Source organism: Gracilinanus agilis, chromosome 1 (assembly GCF_016433145.1).
Source record: "Gracilinanus agilis isolate LMUSP501 chromosome 1, AgileGrace, whole genome shotgun sequence".
Classification (NCBI taxonomy): Eukaryota; Metazoa; Chordata; class Mammalia; order Didelphimorphia; family Didelphidae; genus Gracilinanus; species Gracilinanus agilis.
In genome coordinates this window covers 68,415,154-68,428,270 of record NC_058130.1, presented here as the reverse complement: position 1 = coordinate 68,428,270, position 13,117 = coordinate 68,415,154, and the positions used below count along the sequence as shown (strand labels likewise).

At 43.5% G+C, this 13,117-nt stretch overlaps 1 protein-coding gene across 1 annotated transcript; it reads left to right on the top strand.

Annotated features, from left to right (window-relative positions):
• The first annotated feature begins 1,002 nt into the window (after positions 1 to 1,002).
• Positions 1,003 to 13,104, top strand: LOC123247422 (WAS/WASL-interacting protein family member 2-like). Its single transcript, XM_044676312.1, has 3 exons — positions 1,003 to 1,154; positions 12,004 to 12,372; positions 12,687 to 13,104. The coding sequence occupies exons 1-3, from the start codon at positions 1,003 to 1,005 to the stop codon at positions 13,102 to 13,104; spliced, it is 939 nt and encodes a 312-aa protein (XP_044532247.1).
• The last annotated feature ends 13 nt before the right edge of the window (positions 13,105 to 13,117 follow it).

Below are 13,117 nucleotides of genomic sequence, written 5' to 3'. Positions count from 1 at the left end.
AGTGCTTTGCACATTTCAAAGTGCTGCAGAAGTATAAATTATGATCTTCAAATTAGAAGTCAGACTTTAATCTGGTGTTCTTTCATCACAACGCTCAGGACACTAACCATGTTACTTAAACAAGGACAGATGAAAGTCAATTTAAAAAATTACATTAGGTTTTAAATTTCTTCTGTTAAAACATCTTGCAAATAAGGGAATTATGAGATAGTTTTCATCATCATCATAGTCAACGTTTATGTAGCATTTACTATGTTCCAAGGACAGTGCTAAGGGCTTTACATTTATTATCTCATATTTAAGACAATTTTCAAGCCAAAAGAGGTGGTAATTTACCACTTTCTCTCTCAATGAAAAAATAGGGGTGTGTGTTGGGGGTGGGGTGAGGGGGGTCTACTGTGCAGAGGCAATGCTGCTTCAGAGATAGAGAGTTGGACTTGGAATCAGAGGATCTGAGTTTGAATCCCACCCCACTTCCAACCTGGGTAACACTGGGCAAATTAGTGCTTCTTTTAACCTCAGTTTCTTCATCCTAAAATGATAATGCTACTTGTACCTTAAAGGGTGATGGTCAGGAAAGTACTTTATAGACCTTAAAATGCCGTTGTGTGAGGTGCCAAGAAGGAATGTTGTTCAGTCATGTCTTACTCTGCATGGCCCCATGAACCATCCAATTGTACACCAAGACCGTCCTTGGGTTTTTCTTGGCAAAGAGCCTGGAGTGCTTTGCCATTTTCTTTTCCAGTGGATGAAGGCAGACAGAAGTTGAATGCTTTGCTCAGGGTCCCACAGCTCGTGAGTGTTGGGGGCCACACCTGAACGTGGGCCTTCCTGTGAGGGGAGTGCCTTGGAGAGGCTGGCCCCAGCGGAGGCCCGCTGTCCTGCCTCCATTCCGCCAACCTCTGAGGGAGCCTATAGCCAGGGAAGGGAGCGAAAGGTCCAGCGTGCCCATCCTTCCAGAGCTCAGGTTTACAGAATGGGCGACAGCCATTTCCCGGAGGCATGAAAGGAGAGGAGCCTCCCTGGCATCCTGGAATCCCAGAGCCCTGGGATGGAGCCACTGAAGCACCGGTGCCTCCCGGAGGGAGCAGCGATGGGAGCCGAGCAGGAGCTGAGACTAGGACTTACCCGGGAGCGATGCCTGTGGGCTCTGGGTGGGAATTTGGTGGGAATGATCCTAGGGAGGAAAGCACCTCCACTGAGCCTTTTCTCCCCCCAGTGGGAGGTGGAGTAGAAAAAGCAGAGCCCTGAGGGCTGATGGGTGGCGGTGGGGTGGGTGCCTCGGGAATGCTTGTATCTTGGTAAAAATCCCTTTGTAAAAGCTGTCTGGTGTTAAGTACTTAAATGGAACTCTAGTCAAAGGCCCCCAAACAAATGGAGGGAGAGGAATCCAGGTGATGGGGGCTCCGGCTGATGGTGGTAGAGAAAAGCTATCCCCAAACCCCACCGAATACCTTGACAGTGATAGCTGTAGAGACTTCATTGATTTGGGGAACTTATCGGCGAATCGATAAGCATTTATTAAGCACCTCTTCTATGCCTGTACTGTGCTGGCCTGGACTTACACATTTAATAATTAGGTAGTCTCTACCCTCAAGGAACTTACGCCAGAGTATATAACAAGTTGGAAAAAAGTAAACATTTGCATGTTTGTGACCTTCTCTTTGATTGATGATTGACTCACCTAGACCAGGAAGTTCCTATATACTCAACTGGTTTAGTGGGTTTCATTTAAGGAACGAGTGTAAGGCTCTTTTTCCTGATCCTGATCAGTTTAGCAAACTCCACATGTAATAGACCTGAATCATTTTTATACTACAAACAGGCATGTATATGCCTAGATGAATACGCACCATAATTTGGAGGAAGGACTCAATGACAGCTAGATGATAACAGCAGAGAGTGAGGGACTTGGAGTTGAGAAGACCCTGAGGTGAATCCTGCCTTAGATAATTAATTAGTGGGACAGCTAGGTAGCACAGTGGATAGGGAGCCAAGCCTGGAGCTGGAAGAATTTAGGTTCAAATCTGGCCTCAGACACATCCTAGCTGTGTTACCCTGGGCAAGTCACTTACCCCCATTGCCTAGCCCATAGTATTGTTTCCAAGGCAGAAGGTAAGAGTTCTAAATACACACACACACACACACACACACACACACACACACACATTAATTAACTGTGTAACCTTGAGCAAGTCACTTAACCTGTCTTTGCCTAAATGTCCTCAAATATAAAGGGAAAATTATAATAATGCCTTCCTCACTGGGTTGTCCTTAGGATCAAATGAGTAAATTTGTAAAGTCCTTGGTAAGCCTTCATAATAATACTGCTATTATTACGGAATCCTTAACTTTCTCCAACCCACCTCATTCCCCAATCACACCTTGACAGAATATCCTTGATGCTGTGGTACCGCTTATTATGAACAAGTCAGGATAAAACGCTGCACACGGCTGGTACCCATCCAGTATTTTTTTTTCCTTCTCTGGGTCGCCAGAAGTTTTAATTCTTCTGTGATCATGGATGCAGATGTGTGATTTTATCTTTGTGGGGAACTGCCAGTGTAGAAATGCAGACCAACTAATTATCCCATATTAGGTGACGTCCGCTGAAGCTGACTGACAATTACCCTATAACATATAGCCTTAGAGAGTTGCCCAGAACACTGAAAGGTTTTCTTCTGGACAGAAGAAAGGAAGGTAACCCAGGTTTTCTGGACTCCAAGACCACCCCTCTATCTGTAACACCCTATTGCTCCTTTGGGACCAAGGATTTCAACATTAAAAGATAAATAACAATATATTTATATTTATATAAGCCTGGGGCTTAGTGCCAAATGAGTGGGACATACAGATAATCAATGCAACAGGAGACCAGAGGATGAAATTGCAGTGGTTAGGAGTGGTCAGGGAAGATTTTGCAGAGAGAAGATGAACTATAAACAAGGCTTTAAAGAAAAAAGGCAAGACTCGGAGAGAAAAGGAGAGAAGAGCTTAATAGAAACCTGGCTGAGCAATATGTGAAAGTCAAAAGGATCAACTGTGGTCAGTCAACCTCCTTTCTTCCCACTACTAGACTGAATCTACACTGTCAAATGTCATCAATGATCTTATTCTAACCCAATTCAAAAGCATTTTTCTTAATGTTTGTTTTCAGTCATTTCTCTGCCACATCTGACTCCATTTCCCTCTTCTGTGAAACTTCCAAAGCCAGTATCAAGGGCAAGGTCCAGAGAAAACCTCTAAAAGGCTCTTGTTTTCTTTTTTTCATTCATCCTTTCATATGTTCTTAGTGTCTTTAAACCAGAAGATGAGATTGTATTTAACTCCAATCTGAACGATCAGGGCCACTGTATATCACGAGTTTTAGGTAGTCAGGAGAAGGATATAAGGAGTCTCACTTTAGTAACTCATTCAGCATTGAATTACTTCTATTATTCCAACTCTTTAATCTTGGCAACCCAGGCTTCTAGATACTGAATTCCTACCCTGGCATCCCAAACTGTTTCTGTGTGGTCCCTGACCCAGGTTGCTCTGATCCCCTGTTTGGATTCTTGGAATTTTGTATATATGAAACACTGAGAAAATACAGGCACAGACTGGTTCCAAGAATCCTGCTCTCAGTTCCAAAAGGGAGAGATGATACATCACGCTTATAGGTGACTCCCTGCTGAGAGATACAAAGATGACCATCTGTAGATCAGCCATGGTTGATCCGAAGGTGAGATGTCTTGATGGAACACATAGCCAAGATATAATGGAGATCCTGCTTGAGACTCATAAAAGCCACCACTGCTCCCAATTTCTGCTGATTCATGTAGGGGCAAAGATTGCAATTAGAAGAAACTTGATACCTATCTCTAATGACCTTAGGGGTTAGAGATTTTTTTTTTTTATATCGCTTCTTTCAGATGAAGGTGATGACCTTAGAAGAGAAGATATAAAAAGTTAATAGCTAGCTTCTTTGGGGAGGTCCAAGTATGGATTTGATTTCTGGAATTAGTTTATGATATCAATATGATGGGCTCCTAACAAAGGAAAGAGCATGTCCTATGAAAATTGTGAGGAATGTGTTTTGACTCAGAGATATGATAAAAAAAAATAGCTTTAAAACTAAAATGTGGCACACTGTCTTTTCACTGAAGATATGAGACCATGAGTGAAAAATGTTGCATATGCTGTCAAGCACATTAGTTGTGCTGATTAGGGTTTGCTGAAGACATTTTAAAAAAAGGATTTTTGTTATGATTACCGCATAGGGGAATTAGGTAGCCTCAGTTTCCTCAACTGTGAAATTAGGATAATTTTGCTTATTTCTCAGGGTTACCATGTGTATCAAATGAGATACTGTTTGTAAAGTGCTTAGCATAGTATCTGGGATATGACAGATACTTAAATATACATTCCTTCCCTCCCTCCCTCCCTCCCTCCCTTCCTCCCTTCCTTCCTTCTTTCCTTCCTTCCTTCCTTCCTTCCTTCCTTCCCTTCCTTCCTTCCTTCCTTCCCTTCCTTTCCTTCTTTCCTTCTTTCCTTCTTTCCTTCCTTTCCTTCTCTCCTTCCTTTCTTCCTTCATACCTTCTTCTGGAAATGGAATGGATATAGTATAAAAGTAAAAAGATGAATAAAACTTCAAAAATAAAATAAAATTTGTAAGGAGAGGAAAATGCCCAAAGCAATTATCTAGATACTGTCAAGTATGAAAGGTGTGATATAAGGAAGATGGTGTTGAAAGTGTCCAGTTATCATCAAATGAAATTAATAGGAAATGTGCTCCTGGTAAAGACATAGAGCTCTTCATGAAGACAAGGAAGAATGTACCTGGCCTTGGCAATAAATTCATTGACATGATTAAGAGACCTTTAAAGAGAAAACTTCCTTGTGGCATACCAGTCTAACATTACATGTATAAACTATTTAATCACAGTAGATGATTATTTTATTTTGGTGGCATACACTCTTTATTAACATTTTACTTGTGACTTTTGCATTTATCATTAAAAATGCACTGGCTTATAATTTTACTTCCTGGTGTTTGGCTTGTCAGATTTTCAGGTTAAAAACGTATTTGTCTCATAAAATGAATCACAAAGTCAATGAGTCAAAGAGTTCAGTACCTGGCTTCAGTATCTTCACCATAGTACTTGGCTATTTCCAATTATAGTGGAGAGGAAAATTGCTAAATTTATAACTAAAGGGCCCTGGTTTGAATTTTTAAAAACCCTTTCTATCTTGGAATCTATACTAAGTATCAGTTTCAAGGCAGAAGAGTAAGCAGGGCTAGGCAATTGGGGTTAAAGCGACTTGCCCAGGGTCCCAGAGTTAGGAAGTATCTGAAGCCAGATTTGAACCTAGGACTTCATGTCTCTAGGCCTCACTCTCTATCCAATAAGCCCCTTTGCTGTGCCCCCTGGTTTGAATTTTGAATGCCATTCTCTATGTGATCTTGGACAAAACACTTAGTTTCTTTGCATCTCAGTTTCCTCATCTATAAAATTAGATAGTAGAACTTCTAGGTGGGAAGTCCTGACCAATGAGTCCTGCCTTTATACTCAAGGCATTCAATATGCATGTTGATCTCTTCTCAAACACCATGGCTTCTCAGGCCATCAACTTCTTTAATTCCCATTATCTCTATCTTCAGTCTACTTCAACCACTTGTAGGGGTGCTCACATTTAAGATCTCAACTACAGTTATAATGAGGCTATCTCCCTGATCCTGAACTCTGACTCTTCTTTTTTATTATAACCTTCTATGCTCTCCTAAACCATTTTTTGTCCTCACTATGAGGTTAAGTCCTTTTACCTTTTTCTCTTTTCCCAGTCCAACATCCCTGGTGTGACCTCCAGCATTTATGAAGTATTGCCCATGTGCTAGGCATTGTGCTAGGCTTGATTCTAAGGTTGGACATCTCAGATCTTCTACTACTGAATCTCTTGCACTCATGCATGTGCTAGGCATTGTGCTAGGCTTGATTCTAAGGTTGGACATCTCAGATCTTCTACTACTGAATCTCTTGCACTCATGCATGTGCTAGGCATTGTGCTAGGCTTGATTCTAAGGTTGGACATCTCAGATCTTCTACTACTGAATCTCTTGCACTCATGCATGTGCTAGGCATTGTGCTAGGCTTGATTCTAAGGTTGGACATCTCAGATCTTCTACTACTGAATCTCTTGCACTCATGCATGTGCTAGGCATTGTGCTAGGCTTGATTCTAAGGTTGGACATCTCAGATCTTCTACTACTGAATCTCTTGCACTCATGCATGTGCTAGGCATTGTGCTAGGCTTGATTCTAAGGTTGGACATCTCAGATCTTCTACTACTGAATCTCTTGCACTCATGCATGTGCTAGGCTTGATTCTAAGGTTGGACATCTCAGATCTTCTACTACTGAAACTCTTGCACTCTTTTCCCATCACTACTTATGCCATGCCAACCCCCAACTTTATGTTAAGCGCTCTATTGGTATTCCCCACTGTTACTCAAATGCTACTGAACACTAAAGGAGAAAGTCGTCATTCTGAAAGGGTCCTCACTGGCATGCAGTAGTCCTTCTCTTCTTTACTAACACTCTCTGCAGCAGCTATTACAGACTTAATCTTCTTGCCTCAGCTTCCTCAGACCACTCCTCCTCTTCTCTATCAAAAGAGGACATCAACTCATTGAGAAAAGAGGCCAGCCAGTATGAACTCTACCTTCTCCTCTTCAGTATACTCTAAAAGTCCTATATGTCAACAGTATAGCATAGAGCATTTTAAGCTTGCAGGTGCCATCATACATTATATAATTTGATCTTCACAACAAATTTGGGTTGTTATTATTATCTATATTTTGACAGATGAAGAAATTAAGGCTGAGAGACTGTGCAATAATCAAACTCAGGCCACTCTGACTCTAATCTATCCACAGGAAATCTATCCACTGGTCTATCTTATTCTCATGGGGTTTATAGTCTAGTAGGATTCACTAAAGACCATAACAAGGAGATCCCATTCTGTTACTGGCACAATAGCTATAATAGTAACCAGTTCTTCAATGCCTTTTATTAAAGCCAAATCATTTTATTGATATTCATATTACATTTCACTGGTCTATTTAGTTCTTTAGAATTTTCTAGAAATCAGTGAAGTCTCTCATTATATTCTCATGAACAAGATGGACTAATATCATCTGGATTGCAGTACAGCTAAGTGCATTCTGAGTTGGTTATAATGCTAAGAAAGTGTTGATTAATGAACTGATGGCAATTTGGAGTTGTTTCTACCACTGTTCCTCAAGCCTCTATCTTCAGACCTACTTCATTCAGCAATTTTATCAATAACTTGAATGGAGACAAAAGAATCTAGGGCTGCCAGATTCACAATTTCTCATGTGGTTGAGGAGCATAGTGTGCCTATGAAAATGTATATTCCCAAGAGTGAGAACTAGGAGTTTTCCGCAACTAGAAACTCAATAAAAATCAGTTGTGTAGGAAATCTTGGGTCAAAATAGCTCTTATTGCTCACAGGCTTGAGTTCAAATGGTTGAGGATTCATGATTTGATAGTAAATCACAATGTGCCTAAATTATGTCTCCATTCAATTAGAACCTGGGAACTTCATAACTTAGCTCATGAGTCTAATCAGCTGCTCAACATACTAACAGACTCAAGCAAAAAACAGCATTGAACAAATAAAACACTTAATTTGGGACAGAAATTTATAGTAAAGTAAAATAATCAGCTACATTTCTGAATGAGTAGTTTTTTTCTCTTTCCTTTGAGAATTGGAACCCACTTTTGGAATTCAAGCTCATCATTCCTTTAGGAAAAGCATGGACAAAGTCTTAGCAGCTTGAATGTACTCCTAGATGGGTCCCTGGCTTGGCTTGGCTTCAGGGGATGATTAGGTTTATATCTAGTTCATTGTTTGGTCCCCTAAACATCCCCACATGCATGATTTGCAATCTGTCTTTTTTTAAACCCTTACTTTCTTAGAATCAATACTGTGAATTGGTTCCAATGCAGAAGAGTGGTGAGGTCTAGGCAATGGGGGATTAAATGACTTGCCCAGGGTCACAAGGCTAGAAAGTGTCTGAGGCTACATTTGAACCCAGGACTTTCCATTTTCCAGGCCTGGCTCTCAATCCACTGAGCCACCTAGCTGCTCCCAAACCTGTGTCTTTTTAAGTGGTTCTCAGTCACACTATCTCCAATAATTAAAAGTCGGCTACTGTACTGTTGTTATTTATTCTAAGAAGATTGCATTGCTCTGCATGGTCACAAACCTGATGGCAAACTCCATTACTTTTCCATCTCCCCAGAAGACTCTGTCATCTATCTCCTGTCCATGGTCCTTTATGCCTTGTGGGAAATGGAGTCCTTATTCTCCAAGAAGCATTCATGCTTGGGGAACAGGCATCCTGGGAAATAGAGTCCTGTCACACTTTAGCTATGTCTGTCATATGTGATTTTGCTGTTAAAAAAGCTAACTTAATCTTAAGGCAAGTTAATAGAAGCATAGTATGCCAGTTATGGAAAATAAAAGTATTCTGCCCAGGCCAGACCATACTTTAAGTATTGTGTTCAGTTTTTAATGCTATATTATATGAAGGGCATTGACAAACTAGAGAAGGGCGAAGTACACAAATTTCTGTGTGGATACATGAATTTAAAAAGCCTGTGTTAAGAGCTTAGTATCTGCTAAGAGCTGAGATACAAATAAAAAATGCAAGACAGACCCGTCTCTCAAGGAGTGCATATTTCTAATTGGAGGCCACATGTATAAGAAATTTCAATTGCATAACCATGGAAAAATTCTATGACCTTTAGGGCAGGGTAGTAAAGCTGATGGTAATAATTCTTCTTTAATGTCATGCCTACTGATAAAATCATCTCTAGTTTTGCTGCTGGATCATGACAGCACTAAAGGCCTTTGGTGGGGAAAATATTATTTTCTGAGTCTTCATTTGCTGTGTTTGCTAAGGAGACAGGGAATGAAGAACCTCTGCAGTTGCCAGGTCACATCTCCACCAAGGGGGCACAGGTATCCTTAAGGCTTTTGGGCTTACTGTGCTCTTGTTGGAAATAGTAAAGCTATTCCCCTTGCTGACAATTATGGGAGACTAGGCTGGAAGCATGGCTGGTGGTCTGAGTGGGTGGCCGGAGTTGCCACTATTATTTGGGCTCACAACTCTGGGCTTTCTCTATTAGGCCCTGAGGAGAATCGATAGCTGAGATGATAGCAATGGTTCGATTTTTTTTTTTTTTTTGGTAATATACTGCTCCTGTTTCTCCTTCAAAGTGCCTTGCTACAAAGGCTATGTTTGAAGCAGGACTAGGGGATTGGGGGGAGGAGAGCTACAATTCCCAGGGCTCTTGGACTAACTAGTGCTCATCAGAGCAGTTGGCATTGGTGATGGAATGGATGATGGGTCCTTTTTCTGAAGGAACTACTCCTTTTGATAATGACTTAGGAGACCTGGGAAGAAGCCTCTAAGGGGATCTGAGAGACATTGTTAATCCCAGTGCTTTTAGGATCTGGGTCCTGGGCTATCTTAATTGGTTTTTGAAGGATATCTTTTTTTTTTTTAACATTTAATAATATTTATTTTTTAGAAAAATTAACATGGTTACATGATTCATGCTCTTACTTTCCCCTTCACCCTCCCCTCCACCCATAGCCAATGCACATTTCCACTAGTTTTAACATGTGTTTGAAGGATATCTTAATTGGTCATTGAAATAGTGACAATGCTTGGGTTTGTTCATTGACTTATCACCTACACTCTTTCTTTCAGGTTACCTTGTTTATCTATCTATCTATCTATCTATCTATCTATCTATCTATCTACCTATCCATCCATCCATCCATCCATCCATCCATCCACCTACCTACCTATCTATCCATCCATCCATCTTTCTATCCATCCATCCATCCATCCATCCATCCATCCATCCATCCATCCATTCATCCATCCATCCATCTATCCATCTACCTACCTATCCATCCATCCATCTTTCTATCCATCCATCCATCTATCTTTCTATCCATCCATCCATCCATCCATCCATCCATCTATATCTAATCTATCTGCACACATATACACAAACATGTGTATTAATGTTTTACAGGTTTCTAATACAGAGTGCACTATTACATCATGTAATATTTTGTGTGTCACACAATTATATTCCATGAGAGCAGGAACTTTCTTAGCTGTGTGTGTTTTTTTTTAATCTTCCCTAAAAGCTACAATTGCTCTTTGGGCAGTTGACACTTTGTTTAATGAATGACTGTATGAGTTCTGACCCTGCCATTTTCTGACTGTGTGACTACACAGTTCCCTTATACCTTCTTGACTTAAAATTGCATTCTCTCTTGCCTACCTTACAGTTTTCTTGTAAAGGTCAATGTAGATAAAAGGTAAAAGGACTTCAAAAACCATTTAGTAGAATAAAAGTATTAATACTTTTCTGGTAGAAGGAGTATGGTGAGAGGGAAAGATCGCTAGATTTATCAGGAGACTTGGGTTTGGATTCCAACCCTACTGTTTATTAGTTATTTTTTCATAAGAGTTTTGCTACTCAAAAAATGGGGATATCTGCATTGTCTAACTCAAAGGCTTGTTGCATGGAATGTATTTTTTAAACTTGTAGGGACTATAGCAATGTGTTATTACTCCTGTGTTCATATCCATATACTTAGGTGGCTGGCTTCCGGTTTCTCATACAATGCCTAAACTGATTATGAACTACCTGGACAGGTGTAGTAGAAAAGCCTGAGGGCCTACAATAGTTCCACATTTAACATATCCAATTTCCCAATTTTACAGTAACAGGATTTTCCAGGAACTTATATAATAATCTAGGGCTGTCTTCAATTGATAACACCACAATTGCCTACTTTCTAATAGTTTTAATGCTAGAGAAATATAGTCTTTAACGTGTTGACAAAATCAGGCAATGGGCTTTGGAATATCATTTTTGGTTATTTGTTGTTTTTGCAAAAAGAAAAAAAAGTGGAAATTCAAATTAAATGTCTTTCACTTACATCTGACACATTTTCCTGGGATGACTTCAAGTATAATCAGTTCAGAGGTCTCTAGAGTACCTAGCCAAGATTTCGAATGTGGCTTGGGCTGAATATTCAAGCTTAGCAGGCTGACAGTTTGCTTTCCACGGATTCCATTGGCCAATGCATTGGTTACTCGTTCTCCAAAGTGCAGTAAATTTCACCTAGTCAGCAGTTTTAAGTCATTATATGATAGCTCTGAGTGGGGGTCCTGTAATCCCTCCCCCCCCCAAGGTGAGGAATGGAGAGTGCAAGCCTTGATCTCCATTTTTGGAAGAAAAAAAAAGGATCAGGAAGCCAGTGGTGTAGGGTGAGCTGGAGGCAGGCAGGCTGATGTCCCAGTGCTGCCCCAAAGTGATTTGCATCCCAAGTGGACTTTGGTAATCCACAGGGCTGAAAGGATCATTGAAAGGAACAACCTCCCTCTTTTTTAAAATATAATTTTATTTTAAAAATATTTTTCTATGGTTAGTGATTAATGTTCTCTCCCCCTGCTCTCCCTCCCCCCAGCTGACACAATTCCATTGGGTTATATATGTATTATCACTCAAAATCTATTTCCATATCACTCATTTAGTAATCTTTTAAAACCAAACCCCAAAATCATATATCCATATAACCAAGTGCTAAATCATGTGTTTTTATTCTGCATTTCTACTCCCACAGTGGATAAGCTCCTTCAAGAAGCAACTCTAAGAACACGTCCCGTTCCCTGCCTGTTCTTTTCAGTCTTCTCCTAGCGCGCTCCTCTACAGAAGTGCTCTCCAAGCTCCAATAGGCCCTCCCGCCCTTTCTTCCACGCATCTCGCAACTCGCACTGACGCACGCCCCCTCCCCCCACTTCGCCCTTCCCCTTCACCCTTGACCCAGGCTTTCGGCCTGTGCTCTCTCCTCATCCTCCCCCCACCCCCGCCCTTTAACAGCCCCTCCCCCTTTCCTCCGCCCTCAGCGCATGCTCCATGATGCAACCGACCCTAGCATCCCAGGCCTCAGGCCTTACGGCCTCCTGGTGGCCAGCTAACGGTGGCGGTGGGAGGGGACAGTTCGCTTGGGAATCTCAGCCCCGCTTATCTCCCTCCCTACCCCCGTCCGTCCATGCACTGGAAATTGGGTGTGGGGTGGGACTGTGGCTGGGGGAACTGCCGGTCTGTCAGCTCCGACTAGGGCTGGGGAGCGGGCCTAGTCAGGCTTCCTTGGGCCCAGCTCGGGGCCTGTCCTCCCGTTCTCCCTCCCCCCCTCAGCCTCGTTCCCACTTCGGCCCAGGCACCGCCTCTTCCGCCGGCCCCTGCAGGGTCTCCTTCCCGTGCGGCGGCGGGCTGTACGTCAGCGCTCCCCCGCTCGCCCGCCACACACCCCTCCTCCTCCTCCTCCTCCTCCTCCTCCGCCCTCGCCCCCTCCCTCCCTCCCTCAGGCAGCAGCAGCAGCGGGAGGAGCAGCAGCCGCGGCAGCAGCAGCAGCACCACCACCAGCAGCAGCAGAAGGAACAGCAGCAGCAGCAGGAGCAGGAACAGCAGCAGCAGCAGCAGCGGCGGCGGCGGCAGATCCCTCCCCAGCCATGGCCCTGTGAGGCAGCAGCACATGGCGGCCGCAGCAGCCATGAGCGCCCCCCCGACTCATACTACACCCCCCTAGACACAGCCGCCTGCCCGGCTCAGCCCCCTACGACCCACCAGCCACCCACCCAGCCCAGCCCGCCCGCCTACCAACCAACCGCCTCCAGCCGCCGCCGCCGCCGCCACCGCCACCAAGGAAACCTCCGGCTCCTCACTCATCCTCCCCCGCCCCATTCACCAGCCGCCGCCGCCGCCGCCGCCACCACCGGAGACCGAAGGGGGGAGCTCCCGGGGAGGGAGGGAGGGAGGGAAGGAAGGGGACGGACACCAACCCGCCAGCCCAGCCGCCGCCGCCGCCGCTGCCGCTGCCGCCCGCCGGGCTGAGGGAGAGGAGCGGGCGAGGGGAGGGGGAAGGGCGACCTCCGCCCGCTGCCGCCGCTGCCGCTGCCGCCGCCACCGCCACCGCCGCCGGCCGGCCTTCCCACTTCACCTCATAGCTGCCGCCGCCGC

Excerpts from the sequence above, each read along its gene's own strand:
- LOC123247422 (XM_044676312.1), top strand. The coding sequence starts at position 1,003 with ATGAAAGGAGAGGAGCCTCCCTGGCATCCTGGAATCCCAGAGCCCTGG. Across the intron at positions 1,155-12,003 it reads GCGATGCCTGTGGGCTCTGG|CGCATGCTCCATGATGCAAC; the intron begins GTGGGAATTTGG and ends CTCCGCCCTCAG. Across the intron at positions 12,373-12,686 it reads TTCCCGTGCGGCGGCGGGCT|ACACAGCCGCCTGCCCGGCT; the intron begins GTACGTCAGCGC and ends ACACCCCCCTAG.